Source organism: Caretta caretta, chromosome 6, assembly GCF_965140235.1.
Source record: "Caretta caretta isolate rCarCar2 chromosome 6, rCarCar1.hap1, whole genome shotgun sequence".
Classification (NCBI taxonomy): domain Eukaryota; kingdom Metazoa; phylum Chordata; order Testudines; family Cheloniidae; genus Caretta; species Caretta caretta.
The window spans coordinates 83,106,353-83,130,241 of NC_134211.1; the positions used below are offsets into that span (position 1 = coordinate 83,106,353).

Below are 23,889 nucleotides of genomic sequence, written 5' to 3' on the forward strand. Positions count from 1 at the left end.
TTAGTCTCTAAGGTGCCACAAGTACTCCTTTTCTTTTTGCGAATACAGACTAACACGGCTGTTCCTCTGAAACCTGTCATTTCTTTCATGTAATCATTACTGATATGCATGGACATCAGCTACTTTTTTTATGTTTAGACTTTGTTCTTCAGAGGTGCTGAGTAAATGCAACTCCCATTGAAATCCGTGAAGGTATTTAGCACCTCTAAGGATTGGGCCTATTTTTTTTTTTCTTCCATGGGTTAGTAATTACTAGAGCTGGTTAAAAAAAATTGAAATTGTGTCCATGAAAATTTTCATCAGGAAATAATATTTTCATCAGATATATTTGTCAACTAAGTTTTCTGACCAGCTCTAGAGTAGGTCAGGAAATGGATTTTTTCCACCCAAAGATTTCGTTTTTTATAAATTCTCTATTTTATTTGGGCAACATCAAAGTAATGTTCCAGTTGGCAAATGCTGAATTACCGAGCAAATCATTCACAGCCATTACAGCATCCACATTGCTACCACGGGCCCAATTCTTCTTCCACTGAAGTCATAATAAAACTTCCACTGACTGTGATTGGAGCAGAATAGGACTCCAAGTGAGTCTCATGAGTAATTTTCATACTAAAATAATTCAATATTAGGCTGTTTTAAAATGTGTGTCCTATTTATTTATTAGACTTTCTTTTTTTGACAGTGACCCTCGTGCACATTTGCTGTTTTACCCCATTGCTAACCAAAGCTCATCTATTTAGCAATCTTATCCTTAGCTTATCCTGGCAGAAACACAGACTCGGGAAAGTTTCTCCTGAGCTAAAATAAGTCAATTGTCAAAGTTTCTAACTCTAATAAACCAACTTCTCCAATGTCTCCTAAAAATTCTGGGCTGTTATCTCCATATGCCTGATAGGTTTTTGTGTGCTTATAATTAAAATCTTCTATCCTTTTTCTGTGACTTCAGGAGAATGGCAATGAGTCATCAGGACTCTGGAATGGCCATAACAACAGAAACTGAAGATATCAGTTCAGCACCACTTCATCTATATCAATGCAGATGACAAGGCATGGGTTTACCTCACAACAGAAACTTAGAGCAAATAATAGTGGGTGAGGGTTATAATCGAATTAGTAAGAGGTGAGGGGATCTATTTGAGGGTAGGGAAGAGCAAGAAGAGATGCCGTGTCAATCTGATGTGAGAGCTTTTTTTTCCCCTCCTGTCACTGATTTTTACCCTTCCCATATCAGAACTTTCTCTGCAATGTGTTATGAATGTTACTTGGGTGATACTGATATTTTGAAGCATAAAAATATGAGAGAGACAGAATGTTGAGTATACAAAACATAATTTTTGTTTCAATAATAATTTCATTTCCAAAATGCAGAAATGCTTCTCAGCCTCCAAATTTCACTGCTTTTGCTTTTTTGTTGTTTGTGCTAATGACAAGGAGCAACACTATTTTTTAGCTCTGTTCTTTATTTCTCACACTTCTATATTCATCCCCCAAATTTAGTTTCTTCGTTGTCCTTATTGAGCTATCCTTAGGCTCAGGAGCTTGGGGAGTTTTTTCTTTACTAAAAGAAAGCTTGCCCACCAGGCGGGTTATTTCCCAAGCTCTCACAGCTCTAATCTTCTTCCCATTTAAAATAAGAATGAGTTTTAGCAAGAAATTGATTTGATGTTAGAACAGCAGTTTCTGGAAGCTCTAATCTTAGTGACAGCCTTAACAAACCAATCACATTCCTGAGGTTTTTCTACACATGGAACAAGAGCACTTGCTTTCTGACACTCAAGGAAGCAAAAATAAACACCTAAAGTGCTCTTTGGGGGTTCAGTGCACACTCCTTCTTCAGTTCTCTTTCTTTTAAACCTAAGTTAATGCACACACGTTCATACTCTTACTCCAACTACCCTAGCCTCAGTCTCAACTCAAAATAAGAACACGGACAAAAGGCAGCTTAGATGGCTCCCAAACTTGGAAACGTTTGAGAACGTCACAAGCAAAAGGCAATTGAGCTTGAGCTAAAATTTATGGGCCTGATGCTGCAAGGTGCTGGATATCTTCCTCTTTTAGGGCAAGTCTACACTTAAAATGCTTATTTGGCGCAGCTGCACTGCCTGTAGCGCTTTAATGAAGACGCTCTACGCCAACAGGAGCGAGCTCTCCCATCAGTGTAGTTAATGCACCTCCCTGAGACGCGGTAACTGTGTTGATGGGAGAAGCTCTCCCATCGACATAGCACTGTTTACACAGATAGATAGGTCGGCATAACTAAGTCGCTCAGGGGTGTGGATTTTTCACACCCCTGAGTGATGTTGTTATACTGGTATAAGTCTGTAGTGTAAATCAGACTTTAGTGAACTGAGCTGGAATAGAAGGCACTGAGCCCCTTTCAGGATCTGCCTCTTTAAGTGGAGAAAAAGGCTTGATCATCAGAGATAGAATCTCTGCCACACAACCTTCAGTGGAGCCCTAATAAAGAAAAATATTTATGTACCTTCACACAAATGCTCAGGGACAAGTCTATCCGCTGTGTAACTCCATTGAAATCACCACAAGGAATGAAATGAGGGGCAACCATGTTAGATCAATTTCTTTTTAATATCTATTTTTTCTTTAGCAGACATTCATTTAAGAGAGCTCTGTTGTTTGAACAAATATACTTGGATTTCACACACATACAAAATTATTAATGTAGGAGGTCAGTTCAATTTTCTAGTGACTTTTTTGTTACATTAGAGATTTCTATATTTTCCTTTAAAGTTTACTACTTTATCATTCAAAACATTTTCAGTGTATTTCTGTACGTATTTGCGTTGGTGCTCAAAAATGTATTATTTTAACAAGGCTACTCAATTAAAAGCTTTTGCTTTACATGGGTTCCACCATGCGTACATAATATAGTGGTTCTTTGTGACCATTCTGTAACTAGCACTGTGTTCATTTCCATTATAAATTGTGCTTTTAAGCGTTTATTTTCTAACATTTGTAATCATATCAGTTAGACTAATCCTGGCATATGAACTCACAGCTTCAATTACTCTTTTTACAAAAAATTAGACTGTGAAAACATAGTTTTTATTCTTTTCTTGTTAACATTATTAGACCTTTCAGAAATTATTGATAACCTGTATTGTCAGATCTCTCTCATACTTCCTGGAGAAGAAGCTGGGTATGGCAGTTAACATATTAAACTTGTTTGTACCTGACAAAGCTGCCCTAATCAGCTAGTGTCAGAAGCCGATGTGAGGATGGTCAAGCCTAGGGTTTGGAGCCAGGGGTCAGAGCCAGAATCAGGAGTCAAGAGCGTGGTTGGAACAAGGTTAAGAGTAGGGCTGGGAGCTAGCCTTGAGCAGCACTAGAGGCAAGGCTGGAGAAAAAGCAGGGCCAGAGCAGGCTAAGCCTGTGGAGTCTGTCACCACTGCCATAAAGAGAAGAATTCCAAGCCCTGAAGCAATGTTGATCAGAATGAGTTCCTGTTTCTCTTGTGAGGCTTATATATTTGCTCTGACAGTCACCAGATCAGCTCTCTGCTTGAGAATTACTTGGAGCCTAACATGGGAATGACTCATTGCTGTATGTGGGTTAATCAGGCTCTAGTTCAGGGATAACTCATCACCTCACATACAGTGGGTTAATTTTCAATTATTTGCATTAGGATTGGTTGTGATATTCTCCAGGGATCTGTTTTAGTATTTTCAAAATCTATATGCTGCTTCTTGAAGGGAGTTTTTGAGATCACCAATATAGATGACAGTTAGATGTGTCTTTCCAAAATCTGAGGACAAAAAGATTGTGTGTACATCCTAATTCTATGATGAGGTGATTAGAAACTGGATGAAACTTAATCCAAGAAAAACACGCAGGAAAGAAATGTAAAGTGAATGATATTTCCCTAGGCCTTTCCATCTTTAGGAAGCTGCTTCAGAAAGGTAGAATGTCACAAATCTGAGGACAGTCTTTGACCAGGGGCTGGCATTAGAAGACTTGGTGTCACATGTGGTAAGCACAACATAACATCTTGTTGATGTTGCTAGACAGGAGCTAGCTTTTGCATGCTGACCTAGAGATCACGATACAGCCTGTGTGACTTTAAAGTTAAAAGAATGTCTTCTGTATTGCGCTAGCTAACTTGCAACCTCTAGCTAGGATAGAATGAAAAACACATCTGTTATTAAAGGAGGAAGAAGCAGCAGAGAATTAGGATACTTTCTCTTTACTGCTTGCCTGTAGGCTTGCAGGCTAGGTTTAATATTATTGAAGACAATCTGCATCAACTGACTATCAGGCTCTTAGTGTTAACTTCTAAAGCCCTAAACTTGATTTGGTTTAAAGTATTTTGTTTAACTTCTGATATCCTATATAACATCTCACCTTCTTAATCAATGGGACTGGGGCCTTTTTGCCCCAATGTAGAAGTTCAATGGACACTGCCAATACTTTTGCTTCAGTGATTTTGGAATTATGTAATGTTTTACCTCTTAAACTATAGGGAGTCATAGATATAAAGAATTTAACAACATTGTTATTATACCCTAAAATTTCTGTTGTGATTTTTAATTCATGGGATATGTGCCCAAAGCACTGAATGAGGGCCTATTGATTGTGTTAATAGAAATTTCAACAAATAAAATAAATTAAAGAATATGGAATCACATAATGAAATATTCATACACTTCCATATAACTAATGCATGTTTGTGGAAAATATTTGTGTTTGTGGAAAATATTTGCCTGGTGGTATATTACATTGCCTAGTGTGATATGGTAACATAATCATAAATATTTTAGCATAATGGCATACACAAGTTGGCCAACTTAAAGATATTTAATTCAGCTTTTCCTCTCTCATTCAGTCAATCTCTTAATTTATATAAAGTGTTCATCCCATATAGGTGTTCATCACCTATTTTTTATTTATATTGATTCTTTTTTTACTATTAACTTTTCAAATGTGTAAAGCTCTTCACAGATGAAAAGAAATATTGAGGGTCATTGTGCTTGGACAAAGATAGTGAGGTTAATTCCCCATGAGTTAATGCTGGAAGCTCTGTAAATGTGTTCTATGTGTTTAGCTAAGATGAGGGCACCCTAGCCTACAGGTTAGAAGACTGTGGATTTAATTCGCACACCAGAATTTAGCTGATATGAGTACTGACTCTATACTTCAGTACTTGGGGGGGAAATGTGCTTTTATAGGTGCTCGCCTTTGGATGAGCCATTAAACTGTGATCCCTTGAGCCTGTCTCTGATGGCTATCTACGTAGACATTAGCACTTGAGGCACTGCTCAAAGAGTATGGGGGGATAAGTGATATACTGCCTAACATTATCTCTTTCAAAAACATGCTCCAGTATTATATGAACTGTGTTGTTAGGTGGTGTTGTGTGATAATGCTAAACCTATAACTGCTTTGTTAGCCTACAAAGTCACTTCACTACTAGCATTTGAGGCATTAATTTGTAGATATTTTAGAGATACTATAAGTATGAAGGTTGCTATATAAAAACAAATGGATATACTGCAGAATACAAGAATCTCTCTCCTCTTTCTTGCATAGAAGACAATGGAGAATCGCTTGCAATTGCCTTCTATGGGTTAACTTTCTGGAGCTTATTTCCATTGATTTCAGTGGCCTGCTATCAAAAATGAATCTCCATCAGCTTCAGTGAGACTCATTTCTGATGGCACTGGCCCATTGACTTCAATGAAATACTCTTGAAAATTAATCTCCATTCACTTCAATGGAGACTCATTTCTAATAGCATTATACAATTGACTTCAATATCATACTGACAAGACCAAATCTCCAGGTACTTCAATGGAAAATTGTTTCTAGGTAATGTTAACCATTGCCTTCAGAGAAACACTACTGCTAATCTCCAGTGAAACAGAAAAGTATCTTCTGGTAACTTCTTGGTGGTATTTCAATTGTTCATGCATAGTATTTTTAAACCCTTTTTACACCCAAGCTACCAACTTTTGAAAAACAGATCTGCACAGTACTCTGTTAAACACTCTGCTACAAATAGTATACTGTGTAGTCCATTTTGAAGTCTAGCAAAGTGGGAAGTCCAAATTAAACCAGTTGTGTCTTTTTTCTTGAGAAATTACCTAAATCTTTCATAAATCCAAACGGGTGGTCAGAGAGAGGAGATGTGATTGGGGAAAGATGGAAGAGCAGGTTTGTTGTGATTTTGCTTGCTTCTAAACAAACAAAATAAAACAAAAACAAAATCAATGAATTGCTACCAGTCTTTTACAATTCAATATTGAATTAAGGCCTGTACAATTCTAATCAGTTTTCTGTACTCCAAGGCTGCTCTTATTTTTGAAGGTTTCTGAGATGCAACAGTTTAATTTTGCTATTGTGTTTCCAGTCATCGTCCTATGCATTTTCAGTTTTGGTATCAATTCAAGTCTACACTAGTCCTCCTGCTACCCATATTAGCATTTTCTATGCAATATATTAACTTAAACTTTGCTAGTTCTTTTCGAAGATAGCCACTGATTTAGTTTTTTCTTGTACCCACTGATTTAGCTTGAAATCTATCCATCTACATGCAGACACATTTTGCCTTTTTATTTCAGAAGCGAGATAACTTGCAGATTCTCTCAGACCAAATAAATCAGGAAAGAGATATATAGGTGTAATATACCATATACATTATATATTTTAATTGCTATTATACTGTCATACTGCAGAAACAATTAGCTTCAAGTGTGGAAAATACATCTATTAATAGAGCAAAAAGTATTGCTATACATGTATCAGGGCTAAAGATACTTTGGTATGGACAGAATTCACAGTCACTTACTGCATACTACTCGTGTCTATTAATGATGAGGCAAGTCTTCTTCATTTCTCTGCACTGATTCACCTGAGTGACTTTGTAACTATAATTATCTTTAGCTTGAGCAATTTCTCTGCAAGAACACATTTACTGTAATTTTGAATAAAGAAATATAGATTCACACTCAAATGAAGCTTAACTTTAGTACCTACCAGTGAAAAGGCATTGACTCCAACTTCTGTCCTGGAAAAAATACATAAATTTCTCAATTGCCCCATCAAGACGATGCACAACTCTCAAAAATCTCTAATTTTGGATGCCTCATCTTCTGAATGCCCAGCTATAAATACCTATGCTCTGATTTTCAAAAATATTGAACCCTCACAATTCCAAAAGTCAATGTTAAGTATTTTTTTAATACCATGCTTTAGACATCTCCATTTGAGCACACAAAAACTGAAGCCCAACATTCAAAATCACTTTTGAAAATTAGTACTGGTCGTTAACTTTCTGTAGCACCATCACTAGAATTGAATAAAGAACCAATATCTCTATATCTATTTCAATGACTATGCAGTAGTTAAATCTTTGATTTTAGATTAAGAACATAAGAATGGCCAGACCAGACCAATGGTCCATCTAGCCCAGTATTCTGTCTTCCAACAGTGGCTGGTGCCAGATGCTTCAGAGGAAATGAACAGAACAGGGCAATTTATCAAGTGATCCATCCCCTGTCATCTACTCCTAGCTTCTAGCAGTCAGAGGTTTAGGGTTGCATAGGGTTGCATAGGGTCCAAAACATAGAGTTGCATCCCTGACCACCTTTGCTAATAACCATTGATGTACCTCTCCTCCATTAATATATCTAATTCTTTTTTTAACCCAGTTGTACTTTTGGCCTTCACAACATCTCCTGGCAACAAGTTCCACAGGTTAACTGTGCATTGTGTGAAGCAGTATTTCTGTATGATTGTTTTAAACCTGCTGCCTATTAATTTTGTTGGGTAATCCCTGTTTTTTGTGTTATGTGATGGGATAAATAACTGTTCCTTATTCACTTTCTCCACACCATTCATGATTTTGTAGACTTCTATCATATCCCCCCTCTGCCATCTCTTTTCCAAGCTGAACAGTCCCAGTCTTTTAAATCTCTTCTCATGTGGAAGCTGTTCCATACCCCTAATCATTTTTGTTGCCTTACTCTGTACTTTTTCCAATTCTAATATATCTTTTTTTGAGATGGGGTGATCAGAGCTGCATGCAATATTCCAGGTATGGGCATGGCATGGGTTTATATAGTGACATTATGATATATTCTGTTTTACTATCTATCCTTTCTCTAATGGTTCTTAACATTCGGTTAGCTTTTTAGACAGCTGCTGCACACTGAGCAGATGTTTACAGAGAACTTTCCACGATGACTCCAAGATCTCTTTCTTGAATGGTAACAGCTAATTTAAACCCCATCATTTTGTATGTATATTTGGGATTATGTTTTCCAGTGTACATTATTTTGTATTTATCAACAGGGAATTTCATGTGCCATTTTCTTGCCCATTTACCCAGTTTTATGAGATCCCTTTATAACTCTTTATAGTCCTGTAGGAAGTACCTATCTTCAGTAATTTTGTATTGTCTACAGACTTTGCCACCTCACTGTTTACCCCTTTTTTCAGTTAGTTTATGAATATGTTGAACAGCACTGGTCCCAGTACAGATTCTTGGGGGACCCTGCTATTTACGTCTCCACTGTGAAAGCTGACCATTTATTCCTATTGTTTGTTTTCTATCTTTTAACCAGTTACCAATCAATGGGAGGACATTCTCTCTTATCTGATGACTGCTTTCTTCACTTAAGAGCCTTTGATGAGGGACCTTGTCAAAGGCTTTCTGAAAGTCCAAGTACACTCTATCCACTGGATCATCCTTGTCCACATATTTGTTGACCCTCCCACAGAATTCTAACAGATTGGTGAGGCATGATTTCCCTTTATAAATGCCACATTGAGTATTCCCAACATACTATGTTCATCTATGTGTCTGATAATTTTATTCTATACTATAGTTTCAACCAGTTTGCCTGGTACTGAAGTTGGTCTTACTGGTCTGTAAGTGCCAGGATTGCCTTTGGAGCTTTTCCTAAAACTCAGCATCATATTAGTTTTCCACCTATCATCTGATACAGAGGCTAATTTAAGCAATAGGATACATATCACAGTTAGTAGTCCTGCAATTTCATATTCAAATTCCTTCAGCACTCTTGGGTGAACACCATCTGGTCCTGGTGACTTATCAACTTGTTCCAAAACCATCTATTGACACCTCTGCCTGGGACAGTTCCTCAGATTTGTCACATAAAAAGAATGGCTCAGGTGTGTGAATCTTCCTCACATCCTCTGCAGTGAAGTCCAATGCAAAGAATTCATTCAGCTTCTCTGCAATGGCTTTGCCTTCCTTGAGTGCTCCTTTATCACCTTGATGTACATTTTAAATCTGCAGTTTTTACACATATGTATTAGATCTTTTTCTAAACACATTTTCAGAAAATGGAAATAAAGTATGAATTTTTTAGAAACTCCTAACTCCAATGGCAAAGATGGCAGAGATTTTAAGTTCTGCAAATCAAATAGTTCTGATTTCCAAAGTAAGTGCTCAATGAGCCAAATGGAACCATATGGCAGAATGTAAAAGGGACATTAGGGATACCAGGGCTTATAAACAGAAAGAAGAGGTTAAAATTCAAAATGATCTGGACAAACTGGAGAAATGGTCTGAAGTAAACAGGATGAAATTCAATAAGGACAAATGCAAAGTACTCCATTTAAGAAGGAACAATCAGTTGCATATATACAAAATTGGAAATGACTGCCCAGGAAGGAGTACTGCGGAAAGGGATCTGGGGGTCATAGTGGACCACAAGCTAAATATGAGTCAACAGTGTAACACTGTTGTAAAAAAAGCGAACATCCTTCTGGGATGTATTAGCAGGAATGTTGTAAGCAAGACACAAGAAGTAATTCTTCTGCTTTACTCCATGATGATTAGGCCTCAACTGGAGTATTGAGTCCAGTTCTGGGCACCACATTTCAGAAAGGATGTGGACAAATTGGAGTCCAGAGAAGAGCGACAAAAATGATTAAAGGTCTAGAAAACATGACCTATGAGGGAAGATTGAAAAAAAAGGTTTTGTTTAGTCTGGAGAAGAGAAGACTGAGAGGGGACATGATAACAGTTTTCAAGTATGTAAAAGGTTGTTACAAGGAGGAGGAAGAAACATTGTTTTTCTTAACCTCTGAGGATAGGACAAGAAGCAATGGGCTTAAATTGCAGCAAGGGAGGTTTAGGTTGGACAGTTAGGAAGTTTTTCCTAATTGTCAGAGTGGTTAATCACTGGAATAAATTGCCTAGGGAGGTTGTGGAATCTCCCTCATTTGAGATTTTTAAGAGCAGGTTAGAAAAACACCTGTTAGGAATGGTCTAGATAATACTTAGCCACGAGTGCAGGGGACTGGACTAGATGATCTCTCGAGGTCCCTTCCAGTTCTATGATTCTATGTTGTGCCCTTTATCATAATCATAGGATCAAATAATTTACAAGCTCCCAAAAGTCAACTAGTTTTGGATTTTCCCCTTCTCAAACTTCTTCTCCTCGTCCCAGGAAAATTAAATGCAAAAAAGTAATATTAATGCAATGGTGAAGTTGGAATATAAAGCACCCAAAATAACATTTAGAAAGTTCAGGTTGCTATCTCTCCCTTAGCTCAACCATACTTTTGATTCCTACTTTTCTTGATAAATGTAAACTTTAAAATATGCTCTTGTTATTAATGTATGCTACAGAAAGTATAGGATGTGCAAAGTGTTCAAATTAAAGTTTCAAGAACAATGTTAAACTTGGAATATTCTAAGTGTCTGATAATTCAGCCTAACACTACATTAATTCAAGATTTTTTTTCACTTTATACATGCTTTATTATACAGATCTTCACTCTCAGACTCTATAAACTGTCAACAGCTAAATGAATTTCACTAGAAATAAAGGGCACTTCAAACCAATCCAACCACCATGACTGGTTGGCTTTCGGTAATGGACTGAATGGATAGTAAAACTGCATTACTGAATAGACTGCACAGAAAGTTTTTTAGACTGTAAGCAGTATGCTGATGGATAAAATTATAATTCTTTGAATCTTCTTTGATACTTTTAATTAATTCCTTGGATCGTCTTTGAGTAGAAAAAATGAATATTATCTAGGCCCCTAAATAGACAAAATTAGTCTTAACTGTATGTTTGTTTTATTCTATTATCTTTCTACTATTCTGGGGAGTATATTAATTTATGAGTATTCTTGACCAATCCAGGTAAATGGAGGCTGGTTTCCTCTATTTAATTTTTTTTAAGATGAAACTTCTCCATAATGGCAAACACTTTGAAATAGTCACACCTTCCCAAGAAGAGTGTTGCTAAAGTTGAAAACTGAAGAGACATAAAACAATTATTATAAGTTGGAACTGAATACAAACACAATCATTATGCTGATGCCATTATTGTAACATTTAGCCCTGTTTGAAATACTCTTGTTGTCTGACTTGAAGAAAAACAAACCCATATTAAACCAAATTTGTACAGAATACTAGAAAAATATACTAGCGCAGTTTCTCTACAACAAAAAAATCCATGCTAGGAAAAATAAAAATTAGAGGTAAGGGAACTAATTTAGCCTTTCTTCTTCACTGGAACCACTGGTATTCACAGAAGTCATAACTCATGATAACTTAGCAAGCAGTAATCTTCATCAACTGACCAAATAGAGTGAGTAATAAAATAGTGAAAAATAGTCATTATAAACCAAAAAAAATGCAGATGTGACTGCATGTCAGACTAAAAAAGACAAATAAGTAACCATGTCAGCTGGGATCAGGCTGAGATAAAACAGATGCAGTAAAGACTTTTTCAATCAGGTTTGAACTCAAGAATTACTTCTACCCAGAAGTTATAAGTTCTCTTTCTCTCACACATATACACTACACGTATCCTACCTGAAAGGTATTTTTGAAGCATCTGTTGCCTAAAACAAAATCTGTATCCAAAAGAATAGTGACTCAATTTTGTAATGCTTAGAAGGCGTGTATTAACGACCAGGTAACTGCCTGACTTCCTTCAAAGAGGATGGATGTTTCTCCATCCAATATGAATCACTGCCAGAATGAGCCCCCACAATCTCAAGAGTTTCCTGTATTGTTGTTTTATCTTCCTGAAAATGGGATAATATGATCATCTGGCAGGGTAGGATTTAAAGGATTATGTAGTCTTTTTGTGGGATTTCCAATGAACACAATGAAGACATCAGCTTTCTCCACAAACTCGAGTGCTTTAGGTAGAAACCTAAAATGAAAATAAAAATGTACTTGTAAAGACTTATGACCAAAAAACAGAACAGGAATTGTGTGGTGGAGGCAGAACTCTGTGTGTTGTGAAATTGGTGGCGTTTAGGGCTGGTCTGTGGGAATTGAAAATAAAGATCTATAAATGGACTAAATGACTCTCAGCTCACTTAACTTTCTTGCCAAAGTTAAAGCCATGAGAAAGGACTGGAGAGTCAAATATAAGGAGATGTGGTTGAGTGTCTGAAAGTATCTTTAATCAGAGCTTGTAATGTCACTCCAGGACACCAGCCACCTTTAGATTGCCTTAGCAATGGACAAAGTGAGCAACAACAACAAAAGCAAGAAGAAATACAATGAAATAAGTCGAGTGGTAGAAGAGACTTGACAAGGTGTAGGGAGGACTGTCTGTAAATTCTACACTGGGTTTCTCACCCCAGAAGGAAGGGTAGGTTGAAATGACAAAATAGTCACAAAACAGGATGAAGACCTCCTGCAGGGAGACTTCACTCAATAGTTTAATTCCTTTGTAAAAGGTAAGACTTACATGATGTTAGCTTTCTTAATAAAAATAAATATAAATAAATACTCTTCCCACTCTGGAATGCTACAGGTTTATAAATCAATTAATATTTTTTCCAGGGACCTCTTAGAATCTAGGTGTTTATTAGGGTCAGTCCTGATTGTGACTTCCAGATTACAATGGAGGGGAAGAAACACTGGTATTAACAGACTCATAGATTGAGCTACTCGACCACTGCTGCATAACTCAGCAGAGCATTGTTGGTATGCACCAAAAAGTGGGCAGGCTACTTTAGGCCACACTAGATATGGATACAGGGAGAGCTCTGGGAGGGAGAAATAAATAATAATCTGTTGTTATTCTTAATCTGATTCATCATTTCAGGAATGAGCTAGGGGAAACCAATCAGGGTTGTTGGGGTTTGGTTTGCTTTTTTAAATCAGAAGGTGTTGAGGACTGATTAAGGGGAAAGGATGCAGATGCTAAGATACTCCCTTAAGCATAGGAGATAAATCAAGCTGACTACTTTGGCTACCTGTAGGGTACTACACACCAACCAAATTCCTGTCCCTGCAAATTTTCTTAGTTAGGAATATCAGTGCAGAAAGAAAATAAAGATTGTAGAAAACAGCTAGAAAAAATGTTGCTAACTAGCCCGGTCTTTTTATAATCTTCTTTGAGCCAAAAGACACGCAGGAGTGGAAAGAATTACTGGCCCTGGAGAGTAGGTATAGAGTAGGCACAGGGGAAAAAAATACACTGTTGCCTCCTGAAACTCTGGGGACAAAATCCCCCCACCATATGGTTTGTTTTTCATTCTCTTGACTTCAACTTATTTGCAGGTATAATTCAGATCCTGGTTGAGGAGCAACTGAAAGTGTTGCTTTGAAACTGATCTGCTGTCCCCAAGATGATCCCAGACTGATTGCCAGCAACATAGGTGCTGGAACTAGGGATGCTGGGGGTTCTGCCCCACCCCCTGGCTTGATGTGGTTTCCATTATATAGTTTGGTTAAATGGCTCTCAGCAACCCCACTATAAAAACTGTTCCAGCACCCCTGATTAGTTCACCTTGGAGTCATGGCAGTGATCTTGAAGGGGAGAAAGACTGGTCTTCAGATGATAAAACTTCTGGATGAACACATGGAGCAACTGCAGTTAAGTTGCTGACTGGACGAGCAGATGAAGTGTGGGAAAAATTGATGACAGTTCTTTGATCTTCCATCAGAGCTGTTCAACACCATTTGTGAGGGATCAAGACTATGGGAAACCTCTGGTGCTAAGAAATTACCCATTAATTAGGACTTCGGGCCAGAGCAGCGGATACAACACAGGAGAAATGAACACTGAAGCTCTAGCAATGTCCTTTGCCATTATGCAGCGTAAGTCAAAGGGGCTCTTTTGCTCTCACATAGTCAGGAAATTAGGATTTCCAGGCAGGTGAAAGGACTGATACTCTTTTGTGAGACAGCTCCAGATATTGTTAGGATTCATGAGTGATGCATACACTGTTCCTTCCTTCTCCATGCTATAAGCATTACCCTCACAATGCTCTCAACTGCCCATACTGATGAGTGAGATTCTAAGGTTAACCTCAGACCTTAACTCTAGTTTCCCAGTGGCAGCACCGTGTGCTAATCATTGAGCCATTGGGATAGCCCTCTAGGGCATTCTTCTAATAGTTTTTCTAGTTCTTCTACTGATGTCCTTATACATCTTTTATGATTTCGATAGTGATGCTACTTTCCCCAGGCATTTTCCTTCTATCTTCTTCTTTGCTTGTGTTTCCTGCTTAGAATATATGGATGGCTATCTTAATCTCTCCCTTCATTCCCAGTGCATCTTTTAGAAAAGAAATTTGTCCTCCTCTCTCCCAGCCCTGGCACCATGAGTATATATCAAGGAATTCTACAGATGGAAAATATTTGAGTACTTCCTATTTGAGTTTTGATGGCTTTTTTTCTGGACTTTTTACATTCACTGTTTAGAAATATGTTGTCATTTTTCAGATGAACAGTCAATTCTTTCCACGTAAAATTAAACAGAATGTATGTATTTTTTATACTGAATGAAAACAAAATGTAGCACATGACATCATTTGAGGGAGAAAATTATATTCTCTCATATAGTTCTGGAAAGAAATCATATTTTTTTTATCAACTGCTCTTTTCTAATGTGCACTGCTGATAAATGGTGAAAGGAAATTCTTCATTCCTAATTATATATTCCTCTCTCAGTATACATATATAAACTCCTTTGGGAATAACTTTAGCAATATAACTTGAGATATGAGGTAGCTGATATGTGTAGTATTAATACGAAAAATGTTTTCATTGTATGTATGTTATAAAGCTCTTGGAATATTACAAGCAATGAAAGTACAAGTCAGTTAGTTGTCTTCTCCCTACTCTGCCCATAATTTTTCCTTACAAGGACTATCATCTCCTGTTTCATCTTCTCTGTTATTTTCTTTTCCATTCTCTATATCCATCCACTGTCATGAAATGCAGCCTTTGAATGGTCAGTGCTTCACAATAACAGTACATATTGGTTGTAGCAGCTGCTACAACAGTCAGTGGGCACTTGTAAAGATGGGGAGTTGTAAAATAATAAATTGAATATTTAATACCTATACAGAAGACATGGACTTTATCTACACTTAATGGGTGTGTGTGTGTGTATGTGTGGAGGGGGGGCTGATTACTCATTCATAGCTACACCACTTATGAATGATGAGGTCACCCCTATCTCATGAAGATAAATGCTATATCCTGTTATGACATATTCCTTTTATATCAAATTAGTTCAATTTTCTCACTCGTGAGGAATCAGTATAACTAAAAAAAAATTCAACACTTCAGAGATAAAGGCATTTTTCTACTGTAGTTCATTATGTATCCTATTTTCATTTTATTTTATTTCTGTTCTGTTTTGTTCTATTTTATCCTGTTCTATGTATACTATTTTACTCTCCGCCTAAATGATATCTGACTAAAGTGAAGCAAAAATTAGATGATACAATGAAGCTTTGTAGCATTCTCTCTAGTACCTGTCACAGGCTCCTTCCAACAGCAGATAATGAAAATTCAAAGTCAAACCATTTAACTTTAAGTAAATGGAAATGAATTTCCAGAGAAGAGTTTTTTTTTTCACCTGTGAAAGAAAGGAACTGTAGTACATTGACAATGAGGATATAGATATAACATATAATTGTGAGAGATAGCTATATGTAATATATAAATATTTTAAATGTTATCATATTACACACTGTCATGTGTTTTTAATTTTTATCTTTACTGTGTTTTTGCCATAACAGTGGAAGATCTACAGCATATTATAAGAAACAGCACTACTGTACTGAACATCTTTGAGCTCAATCAATACCAAAGCAATTTGCAGAATATCTTATAATAGTGTACTGAATTTAGACAAAAAGAATTTCACTCAAGAACCAGAATCTAGCAATAATCGGGGAGTGATGAAAAATAAACTAACTTAAAAAAATGATAGGGCCTGATTCTCCTTCCTCTTACATAGTTATGCTGGTGTAAAACTAGTGAAAATGGGAGGAGAATCAGGCCCACAGTACTGAACATGGGACAGACAGAAAGGAGTAAAAAGAAAAGGAGTACTTGTGGCACCTTAGAGACTAACCAATTTATTTGAACATGAGCTTTCGTGAGATGGATGAAGTGAACTGTAGCTCACGAAAGCTCATGCTCAAATAAATTGGTTAGTCTCTAAGGTGCCACAAGTACTCCTTTTCTTTTTGCGAATACAGACTAACACGGCTGTTACTCTGAAACAGATAGGAGTATAAATCTTATATTGAACATTTTCACTCAAGTGTTAAATAAGATTCAAATAGCAGAGATTCACATTTTGCTTTACTATGCTACCCTTAATTGTGGGAGAAAAACAATAAACAATCAAATGCACTATTCTATAGTTATGGTATAACATTTGTAGTTGATATTCTTTTAAGGGCTTTGAAACAATGGCTCTGCATATTGCAGACCTTACAAACCTGAGACTGAATCCTGCTAGTCTTACTCATGTGAGTAGTTCTACTGACTTCAGTGGAGCTACTTGTGTGGCTGCCGGATGTGGCTTTTGCTGTGCTTAAGCAGTTAAATAAGTGATACAGTCAGTAGTCACAAAATATTGTGTAAAATATGCAAAGAGGATCCAGTCCTGCGCCCACTGAAGTCAAGACAAAACTATTGCCAATGCACTGGCTTCAGTGGTGCAAGCTCAGGACCCCCATGTGTCACTTCTACTCCTGGGGGAATTCTATGCAACTGCACGTGTGCAGAATTCATGCCCCCTGCACATTTCTTTGTTTTCCTGCAGAAAAATGACTTTCTGACAGGGAAGCAAAGGGAAGCTGCAAGAGCAATCATGTACCCACTCCCTAGCAGAGCAGGTACATGGTTTCAGGCACCTGGTGGAAAGGTAAATCATCGCAGTGGCTCCTGCCTTGAGCTGGGATCAGATGCTAGTCCCAACTGGGCTGGAGGCAGGAGAGGACAGGACTTCCTCTTCCCCTGGAAGGAGAGACTAGGGCTGTGTCAGACCCACCCCCAGAAACTTCCCCCAGCTGCAGGAAGCTCAGCATCCTCCCCTGCTTCCTGCCCCCATTGCTCCTCAGCTGTTGGGGGAGGGGTCACTGTATGGAGAGCTGCTCCCCCATCCACCCAACCCCCATGCATCCTAACCCTTCCATACCCAGACACCCCTGTCAAGCCCCGCTGGGAACTTTCAGAATCCCCCTAGCCCTCCATACCCAAACCCCACCCCACTGAACCTCAACCCCTGCATCTGGAGCCTGCCTGCACCCAGACCCCTGCCTCCAGATCCCCACCCCTGCACCCAGACCACCCTCCACTAAGCTCCCTGCACTCAAACCCCCACCCTGATGCCCTACCCCCTTGAGCCCCCACATCCAGACCCCCACACCACCTACGCCCAACTAGCTGCACCCAGACCCCCCACCCCACCAAGTCTCACTCCCCCAGCACCCAGACACCTGCCCCCCGCTGAGATACCCACACCTAGACTCCTCTGCTGAGCCCCAACCACCTTCACCTGGAAACCTCTGCATGCATCCATATCTCCCCACACCTAGACCCCCCCAAAGAGCTGTCTGCACTCAGATTGTCCCACACAGAATCCTCTCACTCCACACCTGGATCCCCCCACACTGAACCTCCTCCACACTTGGATCCTGCCCGGTTGAGCCTGCTTGCCCTACACCTGGTGCAGAGGGGCAGGGCCCCAGGGTGTTTCTGGGGCAGGCAGAGGCCTTGTGCTATGTAAGGGTCAGGTGCAGCCTCACCGCTGAGTCCATGTCCCGGAGGTTGGGGGGCTGCAGGGTGATCTCCTACCTTCAGCAAGCCAGTGGCCTGTGTTCCCCACTGCCGTGTTGGAGCCTCTGAATTTATTTATTGACAAATAAAACTTGCAGAATTTTGCAGAATTTTAAAATATTGTGAGCAGAATTTTTATTTTTTTGATGCAGAATTTTAATTTTTTTTTGCTCAGAATGCCCTCGGGAGTAGACTTCTAACTAAGACAAGCTTTGTACATCTTAGCCAAAGGCTGGCTTTCTGTGTCTCAGTTGTTGCCTTTGGATCATGAAAATATGGTTACAGTGCCTGGAGTGACACTCAAAGGATGGAGACCTCTAAATGATTAAGTCCACTCTAATGCCTAGACACAAGTTGGCAGAAAAAAATATTATAATGGACTGAGAATTTCAAAAATGCCTATGAGGGCACATTTAAATTCCTGTGTTTATTCCATAACCAATTAGAGTGGTAGCCTATATTCATGCCAGTCTTGTACTATGTTGTAAGAAAAAGGAAAGGCACTATTCAGAAGTCTTTAATCATTTCTCCAGCCATTTATTGACCTGCTCTCTAAAGGCCATATACAGTCCTTGATCTGCATGCAAAATTCCTATTGACAAAATTGGGATGGCCATGGGCAGATGGAGGATAATTTATAAACCTTCCATTTTAAATATGTTGCTTACAAAGAAGATATAAACATTTAAAAATAATGTGAAAATCTTTATTTAAAACAGTTCTTTAAACGTGGAGTTTGAATAATATCCTCTCCTCCCTCAGCTATCTAACCTAAACTTTTTCTGTAAAGTCTGTATATTTAATACTCAAACAATTGATGTCCCTATGGTATAAACAGGATAGATAATGAATATAAGTGGGATAGAAAATTAATCCTACTTGTGAGAAGAGAGACAGTCATAATTCACTTAGGCTTCTCAGCTCTTACGTTATGAGGTCTTCAGCTAACTCATGGGATCCATTCCACATCCCACAGATGCTCATTATGAATTCTTTTTATGTGCAACATGTGGGGACTAACCAGTTTCATATCTCCTGGTATTAGCTGCAGTCCAAAGAATTCTGTATTAAAACAGAATGCAAACACAGATGCTATTTAATACAAAGGATTTGAATGCAGTCTCTGTTTTAACATAAAGTTGATGTGTCTTAATTTGGTTTCAAGCAAAAATAGTAAGTAAAAGTCAAGATGAAGAGGATATTTGACCTAAGGGTCAATTTAAGATTCATAGAGGCAGAGCTGCATTGGGTGAAAGGAGATATACTGCCAGGACAACAGTAGCTTTGCCTGTGGAAGCCAGTCGCACAATGCCTTCTAGAGTGGTGGGCCAGGCTGGAAAAGTACAGCAAGCACATCTCACAGTGCAACTGTAATACTGTGACTTAAGTTCGTCTATAGGCGTCCTACGGTTGAACGTGAGCTGCCCATCCCAGTTGCTGTGCCTTGACTGCTATTTTAACCCAAGTTAGCTAACCTGAGTTGAGAACCCACTTTTTTCCAGTGGAGACATACCATGAGTGGTGCCATCAGGGTTAACAGCTCTATCCTCAGGGAGCACAGACAGGCAGAGTATGAATGCTGCTTGTGTACCCCACACTAGCCCCATGTGTGTGCTTCATCCCCCTGGCGAGAGGGGAACAGGCTGTTACTGCTAACATGAGAGCTACTCCTTCAGGTCTGCCTTATGGATCTGAGGGGCCTGGGCTCCAAGTCCCCAGAGGAGAAGGAGGGTGATGGGTGGACAATACACCTGTACAGGAAAGCTGTAGGGAGGAAAGGCTTTTCCTCCTCTCTTCCCTTAATACTCCTGACTGAACGTGTTTAACGCACTGCCGTTTACACGGAACCCTGGCAAACTAACTCCAGCTTGCTTAGACTGAGTAACTTTAGTGTGGTGAGGGGACAGCATGTGTGCCAAGTACCCACAGTTACTTTCTCGGTGTAAGGGTGAGGCTGGGTGAGTAGATTTGCTGCAGGGGCGTCAGGCTTTTCTGGGTGATTTTTGCAAGGCTTCTGGGTTCCTCCATAGCAGGACAAGGGCTTTCCCAAATGCCTGTCCCTGTTAAGAAAGGAAGGGCTCTGTTGCGGGCTTGTGGCTCGCCCCTTTCCTTCCCCCGCACCCCCTCCTGACGGTCTCGGCGGCTTCGCAGGCTGCTGCTCCCTCCTCGCCTGGCTCAAAGGGTTAAGCAGGTGAAGCGCCGCGCCAGCCCCGCGCTTTGGCCGGCGATTGGCTGCGAGGCGAGCGGCCCAGGCCGGCAGTTAACGCGCGGGGAGTCAATCGGCAGCGCAAGTTGTTGTTCCCTCATTGACTCCCGGCGGCTCCGAGAAGGGTGGGAATGGCACGGGGCGGGGGGGCTGCTCTGCGCATTCCAACACCTCGCACCGCACCGCCGGCGGCTACTGCGCCGTGAGAAGGATCGCCTCGCACCGCACCGCCTGGCTCGGGGCGCATACACATGCACAGCAGCCTTGAGACCCAAGCCAACCCGGTTTTGGGTCGAGAATCACTTTGCAGCGAAGAAGAGGGGCAAGGCAAATCCACCCTCCTAGGTCAGGGAGGGGCGGGGAAATAGCGCCCACTCTTACCCATGTTGCACAAAGGAGCTGTAAATCTGCAGACGCTTTTCCCTCTCGGATATTAAGCAGTTTGCATTAAAGAGCCACCGAAGACGAGCCACCTTCCTCAATATTGTTATTGTTTGCTCCTGCTGCTCTGTGATATAAATTTGCAAAGGGTTCTTGCACACCTCTCAGCTGTATAATTGATATGTTGACGCAGCAATGGGGATCGGTGCTTGCTCACACACACAACCACACACCTTACAAGTTCGAGTAGCAATAACATTGCTGCACACTAGGAGGGGAGGAGAGTCAGTTCCCTATAATAGGGAACAAACTCTGCCATAGCACAAAAGCGGCGCATTTCCTCACTTGTGAAAACCGTCCCTTCATAGAAGGGGGGGGGGGGGAAGCAAGTTACCAAGAGCAAGAACTTGGGCAGCAACAATCCTCCACTCTCACTTCTTTCTTTACGACTCTGGGAGCTGGGATATTTCCTCCCCCTCCTCCCTCGCGCTGTTGGCTCTAGCCCAGGCTGTGGTCAGCAGCGCTTATTATTACTTCATTGAGACAGAGAAATCCTCCAAGACTTGCATTTTGGGAGGAGGGGTGGGGGAGAGGGAGGAGGGGAAAAAAAGGCAACATTTGCTGCTCATCATTTTCACTGCACCGCTAAAGTAATTGCGCTTCCCTCTCCTCTCTCTGTCCCTACTCAGCCTGGATATTCTGGTATAACCTCAGCTTCGGTGGTATTATTAGCTACACCTTCCTTTGGCAGTGCTGACCCCCCCACCTTCAAATCCTCACACGTTATATGTTTGCAAATCGGTAAAATATCTCCCCCCTCCCTTTACCCCCCATCCTTCCCTTCCCTCCCCCAACTCCTCTCAATCTCAGCCCAGCAGCTCAGATCAAAGCGCCTTCCCTCACTCACAGTGGCCGCCGCTCACTAATGGGATTGCAGTGTGCCTGGCTCTGCTGCTGCAGCCGACGGAGGGAGAGGAGCTGCTGTACCTCTTCGCCGAGACTCGCTGGGTGCTGAGCCGCGGGGATGATCAGGATCTTCCCGGATTTCAGCGTGCAGGTGACTGCGGCGGCGGCCGGTGGGGCGGCCGGGGGAGTGCCGGCCGGGCCAGGCATGGGGAGAGCCAGCACCGCAGCCAACGGCAACCCGCAAAACGTTCAGGGCATCACTTCCTACCAACAACGGTGAGTGCAAGTCAGAAAAGGGGATGTGTGTGAGGCTCCCTCACTTGCTTTTCTTTGTGCTTTTGTGTTTCTTTCCCTCCCCCCGCTGTTGGTAGGTCTTTGGGTGTAAAAATTCAGGCAGTTTTAAAATGCACCGAGATGTAAACAAAATCTTCTAATGGTATCTTGAATGAGTTGGAAAGCAGCAATGGGGGGTGGCAGTGGGGGGAGTGAGTTCCCGGCATCTTAGCTTGGCTGCTGCAAAGTTTGGGATCCCGTCCGCTCTTCCCTGCTAGAGAGGAATTTCTCAATGTCAATGCCTTGTGCAAATCCCACTGTGTGGCAGCCTGGGGGATAATTGATCACGGTGTGTTGATTGATAATTTGTTTTCGACAGAGAAAGAGACAATTTTCACTTGGAGTTGCACGCTTGCAGGGCCACATTGTAGTGTTATGTCACCTGTTAGTACAGGGAAATATAGCATGAAACCCAAAGTGTACGCAGCACTGTGGAGTATTCATCTTAACTGCATTCTAATGCAAATACACGCGATTCGCAGGCAGCGCCTTTAGGAAGAGCCCTACAAAGTTGGGTTTAGGCATTAAGTCATAATGAAGTTTAAAGACCTTCCCCACTCTGCATCCCTTAATAATTCATTGATAAGTGGTCATACTATCATGGTGTTTAATTACATGACATTTCTTCCTCTTTCTAAGAGAACAAAACTGCACTTTCTCTTTGATATTCTTTGCTAGTAGTAAATTAGAACAAAAATCTACTCCCCAGTAATTGACAAAAATAAGTCTAGATTGAAATCTGAACAATTTCGATTTTAAAATAAAATAAAAATAGTGTAGTTCCAAACATCCGGGCTTCCAGTTTTGCATTAAATTAAATACTGGGGTAAAAATGGTGTGTAACCCCAAATATCCAACACCTCAAACTAAATATGCATATAGTGAATATTAGTATCGCAGTAAGGTTTTACCTTATATTTAAAACTTCACTGATTTGGAAACTCTTGTTTCGAACCACCAGTATTTAAATTGATGAGATTCAGATAATCAATCATTGCCTGCTTTGTTGTTCACCAACTTTGAGTTGCCTACCACATGAGGGCAAGTTTTGGAAAACCCATGGGTGTGTTTTCCATTTGATGCTCGATGGTAGAAATTTTCTGGGTGTGACTTTTGAAGGCTTTAGTTCGTGAAAAATTAGTATAAAATTGATATTGCAGTTAGATGATCCCCAAGAACTTTCCTTGATAAGGAACGTTTGAAATGAAATATCAGCCTTCTTTTGCTCAAATACACGAACCTATTATATAAAAGAACTGGAACATGACAGATATAAAGAATGGGAAAAAGTTGGGCTAGTATTTTCCTTTCATGGTTTCTGTATTATTTTTGTCACTTATAAAGTATTTAAATTCTAAGGGAAACTGAGGGCCACTTTAACTAGGAAGTACAGGCAACTGTCACAATAATTTAGTCTGTGAAGTGGGGAAGTCAAGGGTCAGAAATGTCACATTGACTTTTAAATAAATGAAAGAGACCTCTGGAGGGGTTAAGCTATACAGAAATATATGGACAAGGCAGCTTGTGAAAATTTAGTACTTCAGTTCGATTTTAATAGGTGGATTTTTGTCAGTCAGTAATCAGGAAAAAGTTAGAAGAACAAGTCTTCTCTGATAAACTACCACTACCAGTAAACCAAATATTGTTGACTAAATATATAGTCAAATACTTACAATAATGAGAATCCAGTCCAGTCTGGATGCTTTACATAATTTCATGTAGAAAAGACAATTTGCATTTTCTCCAAATGTTAGGTAACTATTAGTTTTATAGACTAAAACTATACCTTTCATTTGAATGATGTTTCAACTTGTTATACTGAAATGCTTTACAAATGTACCAAAACATTGACATCACTTTTATGCTCATTGCAAAAATCCAAGATGACACCTCTTAACTTTTCTTTTTCCTGGGGGAGGGGAGGAAAAAGGTTTGCCGGATTGACTGGCATTTTGTGCTTTTTGAACCCTCACATTCCTTGATATAAAGTTGAAAGTCTATTACA

At 39.9% G+C, this 23,889-nt stretch overlaps 1 protein-coding gene and 1 long non-coding RNA gene across 4 annotated transcripts in view; one reads left to right on the forward strand and one right to left on the reverse strand.

Moving 5' to 3' along the window:
• Positions 1 to 23,889, reverse strand: part of LOC142072554 (uncharacterized) — a 92,125-nt gene that overhangs the window by 66,272 nt on the left and 1,964 nt on the right. Inside the window, exon 2 of the long non-coding RNA XR_012668993.1 lies at positions 21,553 to 22,266. This is a non-coding gene — a long non-coding RNA (uncharacterized LOC142072554). The remainder of the gene's footprint in view (positions 1 to 21,552; positions 22,267 to 23,889) is intronic.
• NPAS3 (neuronal PAS domain protein 3) overlaps positions 21,670 to 23,889 on the forward strand; it is an 852,890-nt gene continuing 850,670 nt past the window's right edge. For all 3 annotated transcript variants that reach the window (XM_048854033.2, XM_048854034.2, XM_048854035.2), the window contains exon 1: positions 21,670 to 21,827. In XM_048854033.2, the coding sequence (XP_048709990.1) occupies positions 21,670 to 21,827 (158 nt within the window). The remainder of the gene's footprint in view (positions 21,828 to 23,889) is intronic.